The 24,799-nt window shown below is 49.9% G+C and overlaps 2 protein-coding genes and 1 non-coding gene across 15 annotated transcripts in view; 2 read left to right on the plus strand and 1 right to left on the minus strand.

Moving 5' to 3' along the window:
- On the plus strand, window positions 1-15,237 carry IL17RE (interleukin 17 receptor E). 3 transcript variants are annotated; one of them, XM_032270631.1, is made up of 17 exons: window positions 1-693; window positions 1,392-1,566; window positions 1,939-1,954; window positions 2,568-2,687; window positions 4,739-4,836; window positions 5,083-5,242; window positions 5,335-5,474; window positions 6,912-6,980; window positions 7,887-7,953; window positions 9,513-9,688; window positions 9,780-9,827; window positions 9,908-9,953; window positions 10,097-10,251; window positions 12,808-12,876; window positions 13,430-13,481; window positions 13,560-13,658; window positions 14,112-15,237. In XM_032270631.1, exons 2-17 carry the CDS (start codon window positions 1,435-1,437, stop codon window positions 14,666-14,668), a joined length of 2,004 nt encoding a protein of 667 aa, XP_032126522.1. In that variant the 5' UTR covers window positions 1-693; window positions 1,392-1,434; the 3' UTR covers window positions 14,669-15,237. The 3 variants fall into 3 exon arrangements, with proteins under 3 accessions (XP_032126522.1, XP_032126521.1, XP_032126520.1); XM_032270630.1 differs by having other exon boundaries at window positions 2-693; window positions 1,368-1,566; XM_032270629.1 differs by lacking the exon at window positions 1-693 and having other exon boundaries at window positions 700-1,566.
- The window catches only part of IL17RC (interleukin 17 receptor C), a 13,458-nt gene continuing 3,889 nt past the window's right edge, over window positions 15,231-24,799 (plus strand). For 5 of the 11 annotated variants that reach the window (XM_032270616.1, XM_032270626.1, XM_032270617.1 and 2 more), the window contains exons 1-12: window positions 15,231-16,282; window positions 16,568-16,589; window positions 16,867-17,019; window positions 17,266-17,340; window positions 17,431-17,540; window positions 19,105-19,216; window positions 19,536-19,580; window positions 21,549-21,688; window positions 21,885-21,944; window positions 23,858-23,912; window positions 23,997-24,178; window positions 24,272-24,322. In XM_032270616.1, coding sequence (XP_032126507.1) covers window positions 16,178-16,282; window positions 16,568-16,589; window positions 16,867-17,019; window positions 17,266-17,340; window positions 17,431-17,540; window positions 19,105-19,216; window positions 19,536-19,580; window positions 21,549-21,688; window positions 21,885-21,944; window positions 23,858-23,912; window positions 23,997-24,178; window positions 24,272-24,322 — 1,110 coding nt within the window. In that variant the 5' untranslated portion in view covers window positions 15,231-16,177. The remainder of the gene's footprint in view (window positions 16,283-16,567; window positions 16,590-16,866; window positions 17,020-17,265; window positions 17,341-17,430; window positions 17,541-19,104; window positions 19,217-19,535; window positions 19,581-21,548; window positions 21,689-21,884; window positions 21,945-23,857; window positions 23,913-23,996; window positions 24,179-24,271; window positions 24,323-24,799) is intronic. The other 6 variants (XM_032270623.1, XM_032270624.1, XM_032270628.1 and 3 more) reach the window with 3 other exon arrangements.
- Window positions 17,989-18,091, minus strand: LOC116544351. Its single transcript, XR_004265893.1, has one exon. It is a non-coding gene; the product is annotated as a U6 spliceosomal RNA (small nuclear RNA).

The raw sequence follows: 24,799 nt of genomic DNA on the forward strand, positions 1-24,799 counted from the left end.
CCAGTGCACTCTACCCTGGGTGGCAGAGTGAGACTCCCATCTCAAAAAAAAAGAATTGAGTTGCGAGGGCCTAGCAAAAGTGGAGCTCCCTGGGATATAGACTTTGACCTTGACAAAGTCATTATCAGTCTGCTTCCTTATCTCTCTTTTTATGAAATGAAAACAATAATTATCACCTGTCGCACAAGGTAGGGTTAGAAGGATTAAATATGAAAGTGCTCTGTGAAGTGTGAAACAGATAAACTACATAGCTGAAATGTATCATGATATTTATTCAATTACACAGCACATACTTCATGATATCCACTGCTAGGCTTGGAGAAACATAAAGAATAAGAGTTTTTATCCTTTCATGAACTCAAAAGCTAGGGGGTATATTTAGGATAATGGGTAGGATGCAGCCTTCAGTCAATGAACCTAAAGACTGGCATAGAATTGGCCAAAAGCAGGCTGGGGTTAGGCTACTGAAAGGTGGTCTAGATTGAGTTACAGGGGGACAATAACAATCTCAAGATGCCTTGACCTGCTAGATGTGCCCCAAACTTTTTTTCCAGTGTGTGTGTTACCAAGGTGCGGGCTGAAGCAGTTCAAATGCTCCATGAGGGGGAGGAAGCTGTGGGATGATGGGGAGGGTTCCCACAAAGATGGAGCCTCGTCAGCCTTTCTCCAGCACCGGAAACCACAGGAAACCAGGTCAGTGCATGGGGCCCACTCCCTCTGCTCCAGGGTTCAGCTATGAGTTCTGGGGCTTCCTGATCAGGCTGTAGTGACTAGTAGGTCCTTGAAGCTAGAGGCCCCTTTGGCATGGAGCCCTTTGCCTAGAAGAGCTGGACCTGGCTTATGGGTAGAGAGAGCTCGGTTATAGTCCTGAGAGTTAACCAGGTGGGAAGCAAAATACGTATGGGGTTCACGTGCATCCTAGAGTGCTTTTTTTTCTCCCCTCTCTAAATGATGCCTCAGACACCTCTGTATCTCTAGCGCCCAGAGATCTGTTAATTCTCTAAGTAAAGGGGTTAAGCTCATGTCTGTGGGAGACAAGTTTAGGAGTGTGCTGATGGGTGGGTCAAATCTGCAGTGTGTTTCAGGAGTAGGAGGGGCTAAGAAATGGGTGAGCTCCCCAACTTGATGCTAGCTCCTTTCCTGTTACTTCTCAGCCACAGCAGGAGCCCCTTGTCTTTCAGGTGGGGGCAGTAGGGTTTTGGGGGGCACCAGCTTCCTTCAGTCCTTCCACTTGGAGGAGAAGGAATGTGGCCTGGCTGGGTGGTTAGGATTGAGGAGGAGCTTTCCGGCAGGGCGGGGTCAGGGCGGGGCTAGGGCAGGCTCAGGCAAGGGCTCCTGCTGGTTCTGTGTTCTTTGCTGCTGCACAGCAAGGCCCTGCCACCTACCTTCAGGCCATGCAGCCATGTTCCAGGAGCCTTAACTGCATAGAAGCCCATGGGGAGCTCCACACCAGCAGCCCTGCTCCTGCCTCTCCTCCTGATATTCATTGACCTCTCTGACTCTGCTGGGATTGGCTGTCCCCACCTGCCCCGCTGGAACACCCGGGGTCCTCTGGCCTCACACATGGTAAGGTGCTGCTGCCAGGTAGGGACACCTGCCTGGCACAGCCATAAAGCTCTCTGCTCCCCTGCCTGCCCTGTGCTACCTCCCTAGTCCCTGTGTTACCTCCCCAGTCCCTGTGCTACCTCCCCTGTCCCTGTGCTCTGGTGACAGCTGTGGTGTATCCTCTACATAGTCCCAAAGGGGTAGCCAAGGTCCTTTGTGCTGAAGGCCTGGACGGGGTGGAGCTGGGAAGAAAAGAGCTAGAGGGTATGGGCTATTAGCTATGGGGCTTAGAATTCGCTGATTTGAGGCAAAGAACCCAGGAATGCTTCTTTCGGGAGTCCCTCCTAATAAAAGCTCTTTCCTTTCTTTTCCCTGCTGGGCCCTTTGCCTCAGGATGACAGTTTCACTGGTGAGTCGCATTTCCTGCCCCATTGCTCCTCCCCATGCCCACTGTTTTTCCAGATGCCCAGCAAGCCCTCCGTTCTAATTTTTGGTTCCCAACCTGGGAAGTAGCACAATATCAAGAAAAAAGTTTGGAATCATGACAAGCCTGGATTCACATTGCTGTTCTGCCAGACTCCCATGTGGCCTCAGACTGTGCACCTACCCCCTCCACTGACCTTCAGTTTCTGAGGGGCATAGTAGAAATGATTGTACACTAAAATGTAGTGTTGCTTCTGATCTGTAGGGAGGATTATGATGAGAGACATGGGTAAATCTCCAGGCAACTCTGTAAATGTTGCTTCCTCCCCTTAACTGGTCCCTCACTTCTATCAGTAATACAACAATAATTCTGTTTTATGGTATGTTCTACTTCACAAGACATTTTCCCATGCACTATTTTGATTTTTATAACAGACCTGCTTTATGAATGAGGAATTTGACCCTTAGACAGGTCCTGTAACCCCCAAAGTCACACTTCCAGGATGTAAGTAACAGAGCTTGGCCTCAAATCCAGCTTGTCTGAGGTAGGAGGAACCTTCTTAGACCCTATCATTTGCTTTCCCTTCCATCTTTCCCAGGAAGTTCTGCCCATATCCCTTGCCACACCTGGTGGGCCTGCTTCTCCACAAAGCGTTGGTGTGCACGAGTCTGGCACTGTTCCCGCTGTTTGTGCCAGCATTTACTGTCAGGTCACTCAGGTATGAGAAACAGCCCCTTGGACCATTCTCAGTGAAGAGATGAATTGGGGACATTCTGAGGGGCCACCTAGGCTGAGGCAAGTGGGACTTACTAGAACAGATATTTTTCTTGTTTTAACCTCAAAAGTGACTTGGATCATCCTAAAATAGCATGCTATGATGGATATTCACAAGTGCAGTCATACAATTTTGTGAAGATATTAATTTTTTTCAGCTGAGATTCTTGGAATTAAAAGTTATGAATTTACTGTTATTACCTTCTATTTGTAAAGCAGGATCTTCTTTCTTATTCAACTCTATATTTTAATTGCTCAGCTCAGTGCCTGGTACATACTAAATGCCCTTGCATTCTTAAGAATTGGCAGTTTCTGGGCCAGGAACAGTGGCTCACGCCTGTAATCCCAGCACTTTGGGAGGCTAAGGCAGGCAGATCACCTGGTTCAAGACCAGCCTAGCCAATGTGATGAAACCCCATCTCTACTTAAAAATACAAAAAAATTGTCAGGGCGTGGTGGCAGGCACCTATAATCCCAGCTGCTTGGGAGGCTGAGGCAGGAGAATCGCTTGAACCCTGGAGGCAGAGGTTGCAGTGAGCCGAGATTATCTGATTGCACTCCAGCCTGGGCAACAAGAGCGAAACTCTGTCTCGAAAAAAAAAAAAGAAAAAAAAGAATTGGCAGTTTCTGGGCTGGGTGTGGTGGTTCACGGCTGTAATCCCAGCACCCAGGGAGGCCAAGGTGGGTAGATCGCTTGAGTCCAGGAGTTTGAGACCAGTCTGGCCAACATTGCAAAACCCTATCTCTACAAAAAAATACAAAAATTAGCTGGATGTGGCGGTGCACACCTGTAGACCCAGCTACTTGGGAGGCTGAGGTGGGAGGATTACCTAAACCCAGGAGGCAGAGGTTGCAGTAAGCCAAGATAGTGCCACTGCACTCCAGCCTGGATGACAGAGTGAGACCCTGTGTCAAAAAAAAAAAAAAAACCCCAAAAAACAAAAGAATGGGCAGTTTCTAATTTTTCTCATTGTTTGCTGTTAGAAGTAATGCTATAGGGCTGGGCACTGTGGCTCATGCCTGGTAATACCAGCACTTTGAGAGGCCAAGGTGGGCAGATCACCTGAGGTCAGGAGTAGGAATTTGAGACCAGGCTGGCTAACATGGTGAAACCCCATCTCTACTAAAAATACAAAAATTAGCCAGGCATGGTGGCACATGCCTATAATCCCAGCTACTTGGGAGGCTGAGGCAGGGGAATTCCTTGAACCTGGGAGGTGGAGGTTGAAATGAGCTGAGATCACACCATTGTACTCCAGCCTGGGCAACAGAGCGAGACTCTGTTTAAAAAAAAAAAAAAAGAGAGAAAGAAATAATGCCACAGGCCAGGCGTGGTAGCTCACACCTGTAATTCCAATGCTTTTGGGAGGTCAAGGCAGGGATATTACTTGAGTCGAGGAGTTCAAAACCAGCCTGGGCAACATAGTGACACCCTATCTCTATGAAAAAAATGCTTTTTAAAAATTAGCCATGCATGGTGATGCTTGCCTGTACTCCCAGCTACTTAGGGAGGCCAAGATGGGAGGATCACTTGAGCCCAGGAGTTTGAAACCACCCTGGACAACATAGTTAGACCCTGTCTCAACAACAACAACAAATTTAACTAGCTGGGTGTGCTGGCACATGCCTGTAGTCCCAGCTACTTAGGAGGCTGAGGTGAGAGGATTGCTTAAGCCCAAGAGTTCAAGACTGCAGTGAGCAATGATTGTGCCACTGCACTCCAGCCTGTGTGACAGAACAAAACTCTGTCTCAAAAAAAAAAAAAAGAAAGAAAGAAAAAAATGCTAAAATGAATATCTTTGTATATATCGTTTTTTCTATACTTAAGAAATTAATCCTTTCTTGATTGCGTCATAATTTTCAAGACTAAAAAACTTGATACCCTTACCCTCCTTGATTTAAAATGACTTACTATCTAACACTGGGCCACATCTCCAGGTAGGGGAGGGGTAATGGGGGCTTAATAGTAAATATGTCTCCCTGCCCCCCACACAGGTCTTCAGCGGGGCTTCTTCGGCCTCCTGGTGCAGAAATCCAAAAAGTCTTCCACATTCAAGTTCTGTAGGAAACACAAGATACCAGCACCTGTTCAGGTACTCTCCTTGTCAGTTCCAGCCCTACCCAATGCCCCACAGACCTTTGCTTTCTGGCTTCTCATTCAGTTCTCCAGCCATGTGAGAGAGTATAGAGATAAAGTATTCTGTCTATTACACAGCTAGGGAAACTGTGGCCAAAAGAGTTTAAGCAACTTGCCTGTGGTACCTTGGGTTCCAGAGGCAGAAACAGAAACCAGGTTTTCCAATTCCTGGCCTGAGACCAACCTTGTTCTCTGCCTTTAGAGGAAGCTGCTTCTTAGTCGTCGCCTGTCTGAGAAGAGCCATCACATTTCCATCCCCTCCCCAGATATCTCCCACAAGGGATTTCGCTCTAAAAGGACCCAACCTTCAGATCCAGAGGCATGGAAAAGTCTTCCTAGATTGGACGCACAAAGACACAGAGGTGGGAACAGGGTGGAACAGGAGATGGGTTCAGCCGAGTGGTACTGATGCTAAGGTCAAGAGATAAGGCCACTGAGTCCTTCTTCTCCCCAGGGCCCGAGTTCTCCTTTGATTTGCTGCATGAGGCCCGGGCTATTCGGGTGACTATACCTTCCGGCCCTGAGGTCAGTGTGCGTCTTTGTCACCAGTGGGCACTGCAGTGTGAAGAGCTGAGCAGTCCTTATGATGTCCAGGTATGGCATGTCATCCCCCTATAAAAAGCCTGATCACACAGTGCTAGCAAGAGAGGCCACCCATTGTACAAATGGGGAAACTGAGGCCCAGAAAGGGAAGGTAAACTGTCCAAGACCTTCTTACAAGCTAAAGGCTCTATCATTAAGACTTCTTTGGACCTGGCATGGTGGCTTACACCTGTGGTCCCAGCACTTTGGGTGGCCAAGGCAGGAGGATTGCTTGAAGCCAGGAGTGGCTTGACAAGTGGCTTGTCAAGACCAGCTTGACAACATAGTGAAATCCTGCTGCTACATTAAAAAAAAAAATTAAAAGAAAGACTTCCTTGGACTAGACAGAAAAGGCAGAGGGCCTTGTCACCTGTAAGAAAAGGAAAGAGAGTCAGAGACCTGGAGCAGCCATGAATGACCATAAATGAGCAGAGAAATTAGTATGGTATTTATCCCCAGTGAGAGGCTCCTCAGTGTGACTCGGGTATTAAGAAGACTTTTCTTGAGCTTCAAGTTAGTGACAAGTAAGAAAAAGGAAATGTAATTAAAAATTTAAGGCCAAGCACGGTGGCTCATGCCTGTAATCCCAGCACTTTGGGAGGCTGAGGTGGGTAGATCACAAGGTCAAGAGATTGAGACCATCCTGGCCAACACAGTGAAACCCCACCTCTACTAAAAATACAAAAATTAGCTGGGCATGGTGGTGCACACCTATAGTCTCAGCCACTTGGGAGGCTGAGGCAGGAGAATCGTTTGAACCCACAACGCAGAGGTTGCAGTGAACCAGGATGGCGCTACTGCACTCCAGCCTGATGACAGAGCAAGACTCCATCTCAAAAAAAAAAAAAAATTTTTTTTGAAAAGGCTTTTAAGTTCCCCAAAGAGGTTGTTCCCCCCAGAGAACATAACAAAATGGTCACATCTGTCTTGGTACCCTTCCATCTCCTTCCCTTTGTTCCTGTCTCTCATAGAATGAGATGTCCCCCATTCTCCCAATCTGGGCCCTAAAGTCCCACCTCAACCTCCCTTTGTCATGAATGCCATTGTATACAGTTGGTACCATTTGCAAGGACTGCTGCTGTAACCCTGAGCCCTCAGCTCTCTACATTTTTATAACAGTGAGGATACTTCATAAGGTCACTGTGATGCTAGCAAGGAGTTAATTGATTTAATGCTTCTAGCACCCACCACATTCCTTGGCATATAGTAGGGCCTCAATAAAGGAATGTATTCCAGTCTCCTTCCCCCCAGCTCCACCTAGAGCACCTAGAGCTAATGGTTAGATTACTAAGCAGAGAATCTTTGAGAGGAGATTTCTTAGTATGAGTGTCTCATATAAGAGGGAAAATCCGGTGTGTTTTGACCAAGATCCCAGCTCCCTCCTGCCCTATCTATGTGCTATGCTCTTTCTCAGGCATCTTTTGTCTTCCTTTGGTGCTTCATCCACAGAAAATCGTGTCTGGGGGCCACACTGTAGAACTGTCTTATGAATTCCTTCTACCCTGTCTGTGCATAGAGGTGAGCAAAGGAAAAGGTGTGGGCTGTCCATGGCTCTGCTCCTAGGCCCCCAAGGTAGTACAGTTGGTCAAGCATATCTCTAGTAAGTCAGGTTTTAAAGGACTTGGTGTTACTGGCATGCTTAGGAAGACTGGCGCCAGCTTGGCTGTGAGCCACACACTGGGTCAGAGGTGGAAGGATCCTGCTGAACATTGGACCTTCTTAGGGTGATTCCAACCTCAGCCCCATCCAAACCCAGCTTTCCCTCCCCAGACCTGGCCTCAGCCCACAGAGCCAGAATAGACAGCTGTCATCGCTGTGTGTTCTGAGGAGCTAAGGAAGGAATGTGTGCATGGCCACTGCAAGGTTCTATATGTCCCCAAAAGTCTTGTCCCCTCTAAGCCTCTGTGGCAGTCCTCCTTCTCTCTTTACAAGTCTAAGGAACATAGCAGAACGTTTTCTTTGGACTAGACAGAAAAGGCAAGGGAGATTGTCACCTGGGAGACCTAAGGGAGGGTGCTGGCAGAGACCTAGAGCCATGAGCAATTGCCAGGGTGGACAGCAGGTGGGCATTTGGGTATTCCAGAGTCAGGAGCTGACACAGAGCACTGGGTACCTCGGTGATGGCTGAGAGTGGAGGTCAGAGAAGGCCAAAGCTGAGAAATGTGACTTCAGAATTTCCCTCTTTCTGGGGATAGTTCTCTTTAGGAGGAAGAGGAGTCAGCCCCTTACTTGCTGATCTCTCTCCTATGTTCTGCAGTTCCTCCCCACCCTTGTCCCCACCCCACATTGCCCACCCTGTTCAGTACCTAGCCTGCTCCAGCAGCTTGTTTCACAATAAGGTAAAGCCGGAATGAGTTTTATGTCTAAGCGAGATTAGAAAAGCCTTTCCTCTGACCCTTCCCACCTGCTCCCCTGTTCCCCCAGGCATCCTACCTGCAAGAGGACACTGTGAGGCGCAAAAGATGTCCCTTCCAGAGCTGGCCAGAAGCCTGTGAGTGTGGCTGACATGCACCCTTGTGCATGTACACACCCTCTGTCTCTGTCTCCTACACACACACATAAACACCCTTCACACCTGTGTTGGTGGAAGCCCCAGAAGGTATGCAGGTACTTTCCCTGGAGTCAGTGGGAGAAGAGGGCTGCCAGGTCTACCAGTCAGCTTGCCAATAGATCAGAGAGTGCTGAGCACTGCAGCACTGTAAGAAGTTTAGAAATATGAGGCCTAGGAGATTCTGGTGTCCTAAGAGGATGGGCCAGAAGACCCAGTTCCCATCCCAGTTCTGTCAGTTGTTCTCTGAGCCTCATTTTCCTCATCTAAAATCTTAATACCTGCTCTGCCTTCAAAGTGTTTGTGAAGCTTGAGTTAAATATTACATGTGAAAGTGGCCATTGATGTCTGAAGTGCTGTGTTCAAGTTGTTTTTCTCGAGGAGAGGCAGGACACTCAGACACAAGTGACCGCACAAAGCAGCTTACAAAACTTACAGGGCAGGGTTATATATAAGGATTAGGCTGTAGGGCAATAACTCAGGAAAGGGAGAAGCCTAAAAAGGGCCATCGTAAGCAGAGAAGGCCTCTTAGGGGAAGTAAGTGGCACCTGAGCTGGGGTCAGAAAAAGAGCAGGATTTGGAAACAGAGAGATAGGAGGGGAAGGCATTCCTGGTTCTGAGAGAATCCTAATCAGATTTCGAGTTTGGGGAGAAACAAGGAGCTGGCCAGAATGTAGGCCTGGGAAGAAGAGGAGAGAGACAGCTGGATAGAAAGATAATGAGGCTGGGCTTAGTGGCTCACACCTGTAATCCCAGCACTTTGGGAGGCTGAGGCGGGCAGATCATCTTAGGTCAGGAGTTTGAGACCACCCTGGCCAACATGGTGAAATCCCATCTCTACTAAAAATAGAAAAAATTAGCTAGGTGTGGTAGTGCATGCCTGTAGTCCCAGCTACTTGGGGGGCCGAGACAGGAGAATCGCTTGAGCTCAGGAGGCGGAGGTTGCAGTGAGCTGAGATTAGGCCACTGCACTCCAGCCTGGGCAACAGAGTGAGAATCTGTCTCAAAAACAAAAAAACAAAACAAAACAAAAACAGAAAGATAATGAAAGGGGGCTGGGCATGGTGGCTCACACCTGTAATCCCAGCACTTTGGGAGGCTGAGGCAGGTGGGTCACGAGGTCAGGAGTTCGAGACCAGCCTGGCCAACATGGTGAAACCCCTTCTCTAAAATTACAAAAATTAGCTGGGCTTGGTGGAACATGCCTGTAATCCCAGATACTGAGGCATAAGAATTGCTTGAACCTGGGAGGCAGAGGTTGCTGTGAGCCTAGATCGGACCACTGCACTCCAGCCTGGGTGACAGAATGAGACTCTGTCTCAAAAAAAGAAAAGAAAAAGAAAGTTAATGAAAGGGGTGCTCATTGCTTGAATACCTGTTCAGGCCAGGAATAGTGCTGGTTACTTTTGCAAACATCATCTCCTGCTGACCCCAGGATGTGGGTGGCAGGGTGGGGCTGAAGCAGGGCTGACCCTCACCCACTGACCCTGACACCTTCCTAGATGGCTCAGACTTCTGGAAGTCAGTGCATTTCACTGACTACAGCCAGCACACTCAGATGGTCATGGCCCTGACACTCCGCTGCCCACTGAAGCTGGAAGCTGCCCTCTGCCAGAGGCACGACTGGCATACCCTTTGCAAAGACCTCCCGAATGCCACGGCTCAAGAGTCAGAGGGGGTGAGGATGCCCCTCACCCCCCACAGGACTAGGGCGGGCAGGGCTGGGGCCAGGGATTTTCTCCCTGACAAATTCTCCTCTCCTCCTGCAGTGGTATGTTTTAGAGAAGGTGGACCTGCACCCCCAGCTCTGCTTCAAGGTATAACCATGGCTGAGAAAAGATTTGGGGGTACTGGGTACTGCCTGGACTTGCTAACCTGTGCTTCCTGTATTTCTCAGTTCTCTTTTGGAAACAGCAGCCATGTCGAATGCCCCCATCAGACTGGTGAGCCTACAAGGGACCTCTGCCAGGAGCTCCTGCCCCATTTCATCCTTACCCAACTGTGACCAAGCTAAACCCTAGCCCAGTCTTGAATTCATCACCTGAAGCCCAGCTCCTATCAACCTTCCCCACTCCGCCCCAAACAGGGTCTCTCACATCCTGGAATGTGAGCATGGATACGCAAGCCCAGCAGCTGATCCTTCACTTCTCCTCAAGAACACATGCCACCTTCAGTGCTGTCTGGAGCCATGAAGACTTGGGGCAGGATACTTTGGTGCCCCCTGTGTACACTGTCAGCCAGGTATGGCCTCGCCCTTACTAGGTCCTATTGCTCAGAGCACAGCTCCCAATTTCCTTATCACCTCATTGAGATAGACCCTGGAAAGGTAGAAACAAACAAATCCCTGACTCCTACCATCTGGTTACTTTATTTACATGATCAGCCTTCGTTCAGCTGACTTGCTGACAGTTAGTCAGCAAGGGGGGTCCTCAAGGGAACAGTTTCTAATCCTTTCAGTTTCTGAATTTACAGGAATAACAGAGGCAAGGGACTGGCCCTCCCACATTCAGGTGTTCTCTAACCCAGGGGTCCCCAATCCCTGAGCCACAGACCCATATCTGTCTGTGGCTTGTGAGAAACTGGGCTACACAGCAGGAGGTGAGTGGAGGGTGAGCCGGCATTACTGCCTGAGCTCCGCATCCGGTCAGATCAGTGGCTGCATCCGATTCTCATAGGAGCACAAACCCTACTGTGAACTGCACATGCAAGGGATCTAGGTTGCAAGCTACTTAAGAGAATCTAATGCCTGATGATCTGAGGTGGTTTCATCCTGAAACCATCCCCCGCCACCCCTGATCCCAATCCCTTCAACCTGTATAAAAATTTTCTTCCATGAAACCAATCCCTGGTGCCAAAAATGTCAGGGACCACTACTGTAGCCTACCCAAACAACATTTTATATTGATGCCTTCCCTCGAACCCAGCTGTCCACTACCACTACTCTTCTGCCTCCGTGAGGCACCTGTGCAGACGTTCTCCATCCCAGGAGGCAGAGCCCAAGCAGCTGACAGGCTCTTTGCACAATCCTGTAAACTATTGTCAGATTTCACCTGTTTCGTGGACTAGGCGCAGTTTATCAGACTATCTATTCCAAGTGTCTAATATAAAAACCACAGTGAAATACACCCTCAATACCACAGCACCAAGCTGACTAAGCATGACTAGCTCTTTCCAGTTCTTTCTTAAATGCTCACTTGCAACTTATTCATTTGTTTTACATTGTATGAGCGCTCCCAAGCAGTCAGGTGATAGCAACACAATATGTAAGACTAAGTCATGCTTAAGATGACCAGGTGCAGTGTCTCACTCCTGTAGTCCCAGCTGAGGTGGGAGAACTGTGTGAGGCCAGGAGTTTGAGGCTGCACTGAGCTATGATCATCCCCCTGTACTCCAGCCTGGGTGACAGCATGAGACTCTGACTCTTAAAAAAAAAAAAAAAGTTTTTAATTAAAATTCTATCCAATTCAGGATGCATTGTGCCCACCCTGTAGCAGGCTCTTGGAGATACAAGTATATAGCAGTTAAGGAGCTCACAGATTAATAATAGCTGTTACCAATAAAAAAAAATACATTGTGTTTATTTAAAAAGACATTCATGTGCCTATACCCATCTGATGCTTTCAATAACCCAGTAAAATAAAGATTACTATCCCCCATATAAAAATGAGGAAAGTACTCAGGCGCAGTGGTTCACACCTGTAATTCCAGCATTTTGGGAGGCTGAGGTAGGCAGATCACCTGAGGTCGGGAGTTTGAGACCAGCCTGGCCAACATGGCATAACCCCATTCTACTAAAAAATACAAAAATTAACATGGTGGCATGGTGGCATGCACCAGTAATTGCAGCTATTCAGAAGGCTGAGGCAGGAGAATAGCTTGAACTGGGGAGATGGAAGTTGCAGTGAGCTGAGATTGCGCCACTGCACTCCAGCCTTAGCTACTGAGCAAAACTCTGTCTCAAAAATAAATAAATTAAAATGAGGAAAGTGAAGCTTAGGAAAGAGAGGTAACCTGGCTCCCTGCAAAGACCACATAGCTAGGGACTACAAAGGCAATAGCTAAGCCTGAACCCAGGTCTCCTGACCCCTAAAACTTATTCTTTTTTTTTTTTTTTGAGACAGAATTTCACTCTTGTTGCCTAGGCTGGAGTGCAATGGTGTGATCTTGACTCACTGCAACCTCTGCCTCCCAGGCTCAAGTGATTCTCCTGCCTCAGCCTCCCAAGTAGCTGGGATTATAGGCATACGCCATCACACCTGGCTAATTTTGTATTTTTAGTAGAGACAGGGTTTCTCCATGCAGGTCAGGCTGGTCTTGAACTCCTGACCTCAGGTGATCCGCCTGCCTCAGCCTCCCAGAGTGCTGGGATTACAGGCATAAGCCACTGTGCCCAGCAAAACTTAACATTCTTTTCAATGATACCTTGTGATACCTCTTCAGCTGTGCAGGAGAGTAAAGTGAGGCAGCAGATAAATTAGCCTCCCTGGTTTGTGAGCCACTAGAGGACAGAGACAACGTCTGTACCCGCCTTTTTTCCTCAGGGCTTGGCACAGAGGACACACTCAGAGTCTTTCTGTTGACAAGTGCTTGACTGCAGCAGGAGCTGAGCTCTGGGAAAGATCAGTGGGAGCCAGAGTGGCTGGGGAAGCCTTTTTGTCAGAGGTGGCACTTGGCCTAAGTGTCGTAGGATGGTGGGGTTGGGGTGTGGTAGGGAGGAACAGCAGGGGCAAAGACTTAGGCCGGACAGTGCCAGATCTGCCTCCCTGGGGACAGCCTTTCTGCTCTTTGTTTCTACAGGCCCAGGGCTCAAGCCCAGTGACACTAGACCTCATCATTCCCTTCCTGAGGCCAGGGCGCTGTGTCCTGGTAAGAAAACCTACCCTCACTCTACATACAGAGCCCTGGCTTCTACTCCCCTGGTGGCACCCACCCATGGAAAATCCATTCTGCAAAAATGTTTGGTTTGACCGCCACAGTGTTTAAAATCAAAATTGCTTACCACTATTTACCCTGACTATTACTAATATTACCACTATTACGCATATATAAAAAAAGCTGGATTTCTGGCTTCTGTTGAAAAATCCAAAAGCCTGGTGCTGTGTGTCCACATTCTGGCACGGTGACAATGCCTGGAGCTCAGTGCCATCTGATTATTTCAGTCAGGGCCTGTGCTCTTCAGGTCCTCACAGCAGCCTTAGTCAACTTTGAGTTTACTTTTCGAGTTTGGCCCCTGTTACACTTGAGTTTGCCACCCTTGACCTGTTCTGTGCCAGGCCAGGAGCTGGAGCAGACACAAACCTACCCCAGAAGAATTCCCTAGCCAGTGCAACTCCCCTCTCCCCCAGCTCCATGCTTCACTCAGCTCCTCTGGGAGGAGAAGTTGCCTGACTCACAGGGGTGTGGGGCTCTGTGCCCTTAGGTGTGGCGATCAGATGTACAGTTTGCTTGGAAGCACCTCTTGTGTCCGGATGGTAAGTTCTTGGGGAGAGGGAGATAAGAGGGAGGTTGGGCACTGAGGAACTGGGTGGGCCTCACCCTACTTGACTCAGTCTCTAACAGACACCTGGGGCTCTTGATCCTGGCACTGCTGGCGCTCCTCGCCCTACTGGGTGTTGTTCTGGCCCTCACCTGCCGGCGCCCACAGTCAGGTAAGCTCACCGAAGTCAGACCTGCCGAGCTCCGAGGCTAGCTGTTCCCTCACCCTCCCCTGTCTGAGCTTTCTGCACTGCACCCAGTCTCTGTTACCCAAGCAGGGAGCCTCTGGTACCCAAGTGGGCAGGAATGGTTAAGGTAGGGCAAAGGGCCCAGTGAGCCTATTGTCACTGTACAGAGTCTTTGGACAAAAGGCTAGTGGGGCAGAAATCCAGCCTGTGCTGTACTTATCCAGCCTGGAGCCCTGGCCCTCTCTTGGGAAGGGACGTTTTTATCTAATTAGCCCAGGGGTACCCTATAGTCTAGGGCTGCTTTGTGTACCAACCCCCAGAACAAATAAGGGGTGAAGGCGAGAGGCGAGTACCCTACGGTAGCCTGAGAGACTGGGGAGGAGAGGGCTGAGCTGTCCCTCAGCTCACACCCCTTCATCTGTTGCTCCCCGCCACCAGGCCAGGGCCCAACACGGCCAGTGCTGCTCCTGCACGCGGCGGACTCTGAGGCTCAGCGGCGCCTGGTGGGAGCGCTGGCTGAACTGCTGCGGGCAGCGCTGGGCGGCAGGCGCAACGTGATCGTGGACCTGTGGGAGGGGAGGCACGTGGCGCGCGTGGGCTCGCTGCCGTGGCTCTGGGCGGCGCGGGAGCGCGTGGCGCGGGAGCAGGGCACGGTGCTACTGCTGTGGAGCAGCGCCGCCCTCCGCCCCGCCAGCTACCCCAACCCCGGCACCGCGCCCTTGCTCGCCCTGCTCCACGCTGCCCCACGCCCGCTGCTGCTGCTCGCTTACTTCAGTCGCCTCTGCGCCAAGGGTGACATCCCCCAGCCGCTGCGCGCTCTGCCGCGCTACCGCCTGCTGCGCGACCTGCCGCGCCTTCTGCGGGCGCTGGACGCGCAGCCTTCCGCGGAATCCACCAGCTGGGGACTCCTCGGAGCGCGGCAGCGCTGGCGGAGCCGCCTAGAGCTGTGCAGCCAGCTCGAACGAGAGGTCGCCCAACTCGCAGACCTAGGTTGAGCAGAGCTCCACCGCAGTCCCGGGTGTCTACGGCCACAACGTAACGGGAACCCCTGAATGAACCTTCGACCCTGGAATCCTTGGGTACCCCAGGGACGACTGGCCTTAAAGCCTTATTCCCTGCCTCCCAGGCCGGAAGTCCCAGCCCAGTCCCCGCGCATGTCCCTCTTCCTCCTCATACTTTCCCTTGACAGAAAGCTCCTTTAATCCCTGTTCTGATAGGGGAGGGCAGGCTTCCCACTTCCTCTCCAGAACTCCAGAAAGAGCAGTGTGCTTATGCTCCAGTCCAGGCTGGAGAGGTTGGCCCCGGGGTAGGGGAGGCAGGAGCCATGTCAGTTCTGAAGGCGGGCGGGGGGGCGGCGCGGGGCAGGTGAGAAAAAACCTCCTTGGGGGCCAGAGAATCCTTTTCCCACACTGAGGCTCTGCCCAGAGGGAGCAAGGACTCCGGACCTAGGAAAAGAGGCTTTTGGCTCTGGGTGGTCAAGACAATGGGAACTGGTGATGGGGTGGGTGGGTGCTGGTGGGGGACTAAGATCCGAAAAGATGAATAAAGATTAACATGACAAACTGGAAAACACAATGTGCCTCTCTATTGGGGCTGGGATCCACAAGAGCCTGCCTGGGGGTATGTGTCAGTTTGTGGGTGCAAATCCTCAGTATCCACACTGCATGGCATTTATCACATTCTTTCAAGCAATGCCTCCAAAAGCAAAGGAGAATGGGGCAATCTCCTTGATCCCTCCAGTGATTCTTCCAAAAGGAGAGAGGAAAACAGAGGCTTTGCCAGGTGGTATGTCCATTGTCACACAACTGGCCCACAATAACAGCACAGATGGGACCCCTGTGTGCCAGGCCCTGGGTCCTGGCTTCCTTCTAGCCCCCATACCACATTTGAGCCTAGGCCAGGCAGTGGTGAAAAGCCCACTTTCTGGTGCCCTTTTGGCTGTGCTTTTAGAGCTCCTGTCCCACAAAGGGTCACTGAGGCCCAAGGAGTGTGTGAGGGGACCGAGGATGCCTAGTAAGGGGATATCTAGTGGGCCCAGGACCCCAGGACTGTGTCCTCCTTAGGGCTCCTGGGGTGAGTAAGAGCTCCCTTACTCAGCCATGATGCATTCACTGCCTTCTTCAGGGGCCCCTCCCAGCCAGGTGTCAGCAGAGGGGGAGGAGAGCCAAAAAAGGAGGAGGTGCGGGCACCACCCTAGTCCAAGGCTGCTGGCTCCCATGCTTGGTGTTGGTGGGAGGGACAGAGAGGGGCGGGAACAGCCGGTTGCCTGCCGGGAGCCAAAACGAAAGCACTCCAGGCTGGAAGTAGGACGAGAGTCGACTCCCAGGAGAGGGAGTGCACAAACTCTCCAGTTCGGCCCCCACTGCCTCCTTTGGAGGCTGGGGAAGGATTCCAGCCCCTGCCACACACAGACACGGGCTGACTGGGGTCAGGGGTCAGGTGTCTGCCCCCCTTAGGGGGGCAGCACAGGACCTCAGGCCCGTGTGCCGCCTGGAACCTGGAAGATGCCTGTACCCTGGTTTTTGCTGTCCTTGGCACTGGGCCGAAGCCCCATGGTCCTTCCTCTGGAGAGGCTTGTGGGGCCTCAGGACGCTACTCACTGCTCACCGGTGAGTCTGGAACCCTAAGGAGATGGGGGAAGGCCCAGAATTAAGTTTTTGGCTCAGCAAAGTCCTAGCCTGGCTCCTGTCACTGCTGCCACTGCCAGAACTGCCCTGTCTGGTCTGTCTGGTGCTGATGGGAGAAGAGAAGAATGGGGAAGGGGCAAGACCTGGGTCTGTCTTCTTCTGGGAGGGTCTGGGAAAACAGAATTCCAGAAAAAGTGGAGGTCTCAGGCAGAGAACAGTGCCTAGATGTGGGGGCACAAACTCTGACTCTCCTTTCCTCCTTCCCAGGGCCTCTCCTGCCACCTCTGGGGTAAGTATCCCTACTTTTAAAAAGATTTTCCAAGGCTGGCTGAAAGGAGTAGAGCTGTCTCAGGCCCATGGCAACAGCCCAGGAGAGCCAAGTTCCTTGGCTCTCCTGGTTATGTCAGGTGCCACCAAGTTTCTGGGCTCGGAACAGCTTCAGCTGAGTTGTCCCAGGCCCACCTCAGCCCAGGAGAGCCAAGTTCCTTGGCTTTCTGGGTATGTTAGGTGCCACCAAATTCTGGGCTCAGAACAGCTTCAGCTCCCATCCACCCCTCCACATACAGACGATGACATACTCTGCCTGCCTGGGGACATCGTGCCTGCTCTGGGCCCCGTGCTGGTGCCTACACACCTGCAGACAGAGCTGGTGCTGAGGTGCGGCAAGGAGACCGACTGTGACCTCTGTGTGCGTGTCGCTGTCCACTTGGCTGTGCATGGTGAGCAAGTCATCCTGTGACAGTGCACGTGCACATGTGAGCATGTCTGGGGTGGGCATGAGGGCCAGGGGATCTCTTGGGCAGTGCTGGGCATCCTCCTGGAGGACACTGGGAGAAGGATCCCCAGGCCAAAGTGGTCTCCCCAGCCCCTGCTTCCCAGCACTGGGCTTTCTAGAAGGAAGCCAGTGCCAAAGCCAGTCCAGAGCAGGGGGTCTCACCTGGGGTTTTGCTCTTGCATCCTTCTAGGTCACTGGGAAGAGCATGAAGATGAGAAAAAGTTTGGAGGAGCAGCTGACCCAGGGCTTGAGAAGCCTAGGAATGGTGAGGAGAACTTGGCTGGCCCAACTGCTCCGTGCCAAGGCCTGGCCTGCTGCTCCTAGGCCTGACTGATCCCTGCCCTGTTGCCCACAGCCTCTCTCCAGGCCCAAGTCGTGCTCTCCTTCCAGGCCTACCCTACTGCCCGCTGCGTCCTGCTGGAGGTGCAAGTGCCTGCTGCCCTTGTGCAGTTTGGTCAGTCTGTGGTATGCAAACTAATAATAACCACCTTCTAAACCTAAAATCTGTAAAACACTTTCACATGCATTATCTCTTTGAGGATTACAAAAGAATTAAATTTATTGAACCCCCTCAGTACCAGGCCTTACAGCCAGTATTTTATAGGTATCAACTTATTTAGTTATCTTTTTCAAAACAGCCATGTGAGGTAGGACTATTCTTTTGATTCTGATCAGTGCTGTGGGCAAGCCCCTTCAGCCTGATATGCCTCAATTTTTATGTCTGTAAAATGGGGATAAGAATAGTCCTACTTCATATGCTTGACTGTGAGAAAACACCAAGCAGTTTTCCAGGGTACTGCTACTATTTCACCCTCTCCCCAGCAGTGGATGGGAGTTGCAGTTTCTTCCCATCTTTGCCAACACTCAGTGATGCAATTTTATTTTATTTTTAAATTAAATATATTTGAATTATATATGTATGGGACCCTTCATGAATTTGCATGTCATCCTCAGGCAGGGGCTGTGCTAATCTTTTCTGTATTGTTCCAGTTGTAGTATATGTGGTGCCAAAACAAGCATAGGTGTTATAATTGTAATAATTTTACTGCATATGTGCTGTTTTATCATTGTGGTTTTAATTTGTACCTCCCAATGACTGATGAAGTTGAGCACTTTTTTCATATGCTTATTGGCTGTTAGTGTAACTTCCTTGTGAAATATCTCTTAAATTTTTGGGGAGGGCCACATTAAAAAAATAGTCCCACCTCACATGGGTGTTGTGAGAATTAAATAAGTTGAGGCCTGTAAAACACCGGCTGTAATGCCTGGCACTGAAGGGTTTCAATAAATGTAATTACTTTGTAATCCTCAAAACTACTTGAACTAGGCATTATTATGATCCTCATTTCCCAGATAGAGAAAGTGAAGTTTGGAGAGAGGAGGTCTGTGGGCTGGATGCACTTCCCTGTACTCTTGGACCAAAAGAACAGTCCTGCCATATATACCATGGTGTACATACCATGGTGCAAGTACCATGATGCAGGGTGTTGGGGCTTCTCCCTGCCTCAGGAGGCTACATGTACTTGGAAGATCTATTTCCAATGGGGTCAAATCATTCAAACCGTTTGGCGTCCCCTCCAACCTCCAGCTCCCAGCTGATATCTTTTTATCTAGAGAATTGTAGACTGGGAGAACATCTGCTTGGCCCATGTCACAAGCAGTTGTGAGGACCACTGAGGCACTGGGTCAAGTGTGAGAACCACTTCTGTGGGGAGGGGTGTGCCACGTTGCATTGGGGTGTCTCCTCTCCTTGGCTTTGGCCAGGTGATTAGCACAGCAGGGTTGGGGCAGGGATTTAAATGGCTAGGACCTTTTCCCACCCTGGCAACCCTCTTACTGAGGACATGTGCTTTGGAATTGAGGCCCCTTGAAGGAAAGGTGAATGGTAGATTCCAGCCTATACAGTATAAATACAGTCATTGGTTGGGAAAGAAGGACAGTGAGCAGAGTGGTCCCTGCAGATGATCCACAGCCCTTGGCCTGGATTCTGAGCCCTGCACCACCAGCCTTCCCCACCGTCTCCTCACAGGGCTCTGTAGTATATGACTGCTTCGAGGCTGCCCTAGGGAGTGAGGTGCAAATCTGGTCCTATACTCAGCCCAGGTACGAGAAGAAACTCAACCTCACACAGCAGCTGCCTGGTAAGTGGACCCCAAGTCCTGGCCCCCTAGCCTCTGTCCCCTCTGGCTACTCCCTTGCTGCTTTCACCCTCTTCTAGCTCCATCCACACTCAGGCAGGGGTCTGAACTCATATCCTTGCCAGAGTCAGTCCCTCAGGCTTTCTCTCCCTGGGTGATGTGGCTTTCCAGCCCCTAGGGAAGGCGTTCTGAGCATCAGACAGATGTGGGTGGTATCTAGGGGATGGGGAGCCCTTCCTAATTCCCCTCTGGAAGCCAGATTGCCCTTCGTCTTTCCTTGGCCCCCAGCCCCACCGGAGGCTCTTCTGTGATCTCTCCCCAGACTGCAGGGGGCTCGAAGTCCGGAACAGCATCCGGAGCTGCTGGGGTAGGGGATAGGGCAAGTGGGCTGGGAGGAGGGAGGGGCAGGGTCTGGAGTGTGAGAGAACCTTGGAGTCCATTTCAGATATGGGCTGCCACATCTCAGAAGCTCACAGAACACAATCATTCATTCATTGATATCACATTAATTGCAGTAGCTGCTACTCTGTGCTAAGCACTGGAAATAGATGAATCTTGGGTCAGGCTCAGTGGCTTCTATCTGTAATCCCAACACTTTGGGAGGCTGAGGTGGGAGGATCGTTGAGCTCAAAAGTTCAAGACCAGCCTGGGCAACGTGGCAAAACCCCATCTCTACCAAAAATACAAAAATTAATTGGGCAGTGGTAGTGTGCATCTGTGGTCCCAGCTACTCGGGAGGCTGAGGCAGGAGAATTGCTTGAGCCTGGGAGATAGAGGCTGCAATGAGCTGAGATTGCTACACTGCGCTCCAGCCTGGGTGACAGAGCAAAACTCTGTCACAAAAAAAACAAAAGCAAAAACAAACAAAACAAATAAAAAACTTGAAATAAAAGCTAAGAAATTTAGGGTCTGACCTTTTTCCCATGTGCTATTTGGATTTTGTTTGGGTTTTGCATTTTCTTTTTTATTGTGTATAACATAACATACATACATAAAAGTATGTAAAGTGTACTAATTTTCATGTCCAGTTCAATTCATTTTTATATATGTATATACTTGCATAACTTGCACCCAGATCAATATATAAATACTGTGGTGTTTTCTGAACTATTAAATTTTTTCCACTTCATTTTCTTTTTGGCTTCTTAAAATTAAACTTAGTCTGCCTTTTTGGCAACTCATTAGAGACTACTCAACACCAGAGTTTTAAAAATACAGATATATATCATACATTTCATTTCTTCCTTCATTCAGTAGACATTGATTCATTTATTCAACAGATATTTATTGTGTAATTTCTGTGTACCGGGCAAATCCCTGGACACTGGAAATATTAAGTAATCAATAAATCAAGATAACAAAAATCCCACCCTCATGGAGCTGGGTGTCAGGGTGAGGGTGGGGGTGAGGAAGGACACGACAAACACATGGAAATGTGAATAATGCAGTAAGTTAGACAGTGATTAGAGATAAGGAGAAAGTTTGCGGAAGGGGGAGAGGTAGGTTGGGAGTTGCAGAAGTCAAGGATGGCCTCATTCTGGTGAGCAGAGACCTTAAAGAGGTGCCATGTATCTGAGGGAAGAGGATTCCATGCAGAGAGAATAGCCAGTGCAAAGGGCCTGGGGTGGAAGTGTGTCAGGGGTATTTAAGAAATAGTAAGGTCCTTAATAACTCTGCAGCAAGTTAAGGACACAAATGCCATACGCTGTGCGTGGTGGCTCATGCCCGCAATCCCAGCACTTTGGGAGACTGAGGTAGGAGGATCGCTTGAGGTCAGGAGTTCAAGACCAGCCTGGCCAACATGGCAAAACCCCATCTCTAATAAAAATACAAAAGTTAGCTGGGCACACCTGTAATCCCAGCTACTCGGGTGGCTGAGGCAAGAGAATTGCTTGAACCTAGGTGGTGGAGGTTGCAGTGAGCTGAGATCATGTCATTGCACTCCAGCCTGGGCAACAGAGCCAGACACTCTCTCAAAAAAAAAAAAAAAAAAAAAGAAAAGAAAAGAAAAAGGACACAAGTGGCAAAAGGTGAGGTCAGAGAGGTCACAGTTCTGACCAGAAGAAAAGGACTTGTTTTAAAGAGGTTACAAGATCTTTCTGACTGCAGAGATAGAAGCAGGGAGAAGAGCTGTCCTCAGACCACATACTGGGGCCTCCTCTGGCTTGGCTCTGGGCAGCTACTAGGGGCAAAGTCTGGTTTGAGATGAGGACACAGGCTCTGCCCTCCAAGAGCCTTCCAGTCTAAACAGTTTGAAGGAAACTCCAAAGGATCAGTTGGGTATGCAGAAGAGGTGAGGAAGTCTAAGCTGTGCTGTATTTGCCTCTTCCACCAGCCCTGCCCTGGCTCAACGTGTCTGCAGATGGTGACAATGCGCGCCTGGTCCTGAATGTCTCCGAGGAGCAGCACTTCAGCCTCTTCCTGTACTGGAAGCAGGTCCAGGGTCCCCCAAAACCCTGGTGGCAAAAAAACCTGGTGAGGCCACCCCCTTCCCAAGTCCATTCCCACTATAGGCTGATGCCCATGCAACGGACGCACTGCCTTATCAAAGAGGACTCATACCAAGCAAGGGAACGCTGGTGGGGGAACTTCTGCCTTCCTGGTTTCCTTGACCTTGGCCTCCTACTCTTCCTCATCTTCTCCTACTTCCTTCCTTTTGCTTGTTCCACAGACTGGACCACAGATCATTACCTTGAACCACACAGACCTGGTTCCCTGCCTCTGTATTCAGGTAGGAGCAGAGTCCAGCTGGGCGATAGAAGAGGAATGGGAAGATGATGATGGGGGTGACCCCTGCCTTCCTGGTCTCACCATTCTTCAAACCCTTCATTGAGGTGGAGACTGTGGCTCCTTGGGGTGGCTGGTCCTCCCTTGACCCTTGCTGTCCTATGCCTTCTGTCTGTTACATTCCCAGAATCCTCTCCCTGATCTTCCACAGAACTCCTATTTAAACTTCAGGCCCCATTCAAATGTCATCTTCTCCTTGAGGCTTTTCCCTACTCCTCCAGTTCTGTCTTTGTGTTCCCCTGTGGGGCAGAGCATGTGCTATAAACAGAACAGATCCTCCCACCTTGGCCTCCCAAGTGCTGGGATTACAGGTGCTAGCTACCGTGCCCAGCCCTGTTTTCATTTTTTAATGTTTTGTGGAGATGGGCCACCACACCCAGCTCAATCACCTCCTTTCTTATTTGGGCATCTTCTTGTATACAATAGATGCTCAATAAATATTATGAAATGAGTGATTTACTAATTTACATACATATTTTATCCTTACTACAAGTGTGAGTTTGTGATTTCCTTAAAGGCAAGCAAAGAGCCGGGCGCGGTGGCTCAAGCCTGTAATCCCAGCACTTTGGGAGGCCGAGGCGGGTGGATCACGAGGTCAAGAGATCGAGACCATCCTGGTCAACATGGTGAAACCCCGTCTCTACTAAAAATACAAAAAATTAGCTGGGCATGGTGGTGCATGCCTGTAATCCCAGCTACTCAGGAGGCTGAGGCAGGAGAATTGCCTGAACCCAGGAGGCGGAGGTTGCGGTGAGCCGAGATCGCGCCATTGCACTCCAGCCTGGGTAACGAGCAAAACTCCGTCCCAAAAAAAAAAAAAAAAAAAAAAGGCAAGCAAAGTATATCTAATTCAAATGTAATAACTTTGCAAGAGCCTTGCACAGTGCCTGGCATATACTGCCTACTCATTGTTTTGTTTTGCTTTGTTTTTAAACAAGGTAACAGTATGAGGGTCCTCACTGTTGAATGGTGAATGAATGAATCTTACTGCCTAGCACAGCAATAGGACACAGCAGATGCTCATGAGATGTTTGCTGTGATTTAAATGTCCTCGTTGCCAAACACAATGGCTGCCACACAGTAGGTGTTTCTAATTAAAGGTTTGATGAATAAATTAATATATTATCTCTAGTGCTTAGCGCAGAGCTATGCACATAATAAAAACGTCTCTTAAAGGTCTGTTGAAAGAATGAATGAATGTGTCCTTAGAATCTAGCACATTCCCCGGCACATAGTAGGTGCTCACAAAGTGATTGTGGAATGAATTCAAATTAATTATCCACTGGGCATGGTGGTTCATGCCTGTAATCCCAGCACTTTGGGAGGCCAAGGGGGGCAGATCACGAGATCAGGAGTTCAAGACCAGCCTGGCCAAGATAGTGAAACCCTGTTTCTACTAAAAATATAAAAATCAGCCCAGCATGGTGGCTCGGGCCTGTAGTCCCAGCTACTCGGGAGGCTGAGGCAGGAGAATTGCTTGAACTCAGGAGGTAGAGGTTGTGATGAGCTGAGATCAGGCCACTGCACTCCAGCCTGGGCAACAGAGCAAGACTCCCTCTCAAAAAAAAAAAAAAAAATTATCCAAGGTCCCTTGTGCCTGTCATACTGGTAAGACACATGGTAGGCACTCATTAAAAGTTTGTTGAATTAAGACATTGCCAGTGTCTGCCATTATGTTTGCTGGAAGAAAGGATGTGAACATCTCCAGGTTTTGTAAAAGGCAAGAAGACCTGGTAAGTGCTTGCAAAATATCCGCTGAATGACTGTGTCCCCAGTATCTAGCAGAGGGCCGGGCACGTGCCCATGGAAAGGTGGCTAGGTGGAACTGACCTGAGCAGACCCCCGTTTCCTTTCCAGGTGTGGCCTCTGGAACTTGACTCCTTTAGGACTAACATCTGCCCCTTCAGGGAGGGTGAGCTGACTGGCCTGGGGCTGGGGTTGGGGCTGTGTGATCGATGGGTGCCTGGTGTGCAGTGACTGCGCCCTTTCCTTGCAGACCCACGTGCACACCGGAACCTCTGGCGTGCCGCCCGGCTGCGACTGCTGACTCTGCAGAGCTGGCGACTGGAGGCACTGTGCCCACTGCCCGCTGAAGCGGCACTGTGTTGGCAGGCTCCAGGTGGGGACCCTTGCCAGCCACTGGTCCCGCCGCTTTCCTGGGAGAATATCACTGTGAACGTAAGCGAAGCAGAGGGTGGGTCCCATGGTGAAGGGAGAGCAGGGAACTGGGGTCTCCCTTTTGTGATCTTACCCATTTCTCTCTTTCCACAGAAGGTTCTCGAGTTCCCATTGCTAGAAGGCCACCCTAACCTCTGTGTTCAGGTCAGAAAGGGGTGCACAGCATTAGGCTGGGGGCTGGACGTGGGCAGACCCCCAGCCAAAGGTGTCTTTGTTCTTGGGCTGTTAAAGCATAGTGGTTGCCAGCTTCCCCCTTGGGAGTTCCACTGTTTACTTTAGCAGTGTGTGGAACCCTGGGCAAGTCACTTCACCTCTCTAAACTTCAGTCTCCTCATCTGTTTAATGCAGATGATAATACAGTAACTGCCTCATCGAGTGGTTGTGATGATGAAATAAGAGAAGTGCTTCCCCTTAGGAACTGGTACAGACTAAATGCTCAATAAATTTAGCCACTTTTATTATTGCTATCAGTATGCTATTTCCATTTATGTAGAATGGGTTGCTCCACAATTTCAAAGGGTGATTATAAGAATATTCACTCATTCAAGATTTTTTGAACAGCATGAGTAACTGTTTTAGGCACTTGTGATAGATCCTAATGTCCCTACTGTCATAGAACTT

Source organism: Sapajus apella, unplaced genomic scaffold (genome assembly GCF_009761245.1).
Source record: "Sapajus apella isolate SASKATOON/1434 unplaced genomic scaffold, GSC_monkey_1.0 scaffold213, whole genome shotgun sequence".
NCBI lineage: Eukaryota > Metazoa > Chordata > Mammalia > Primates > Cebidae > Sapajus > Sapajus apella.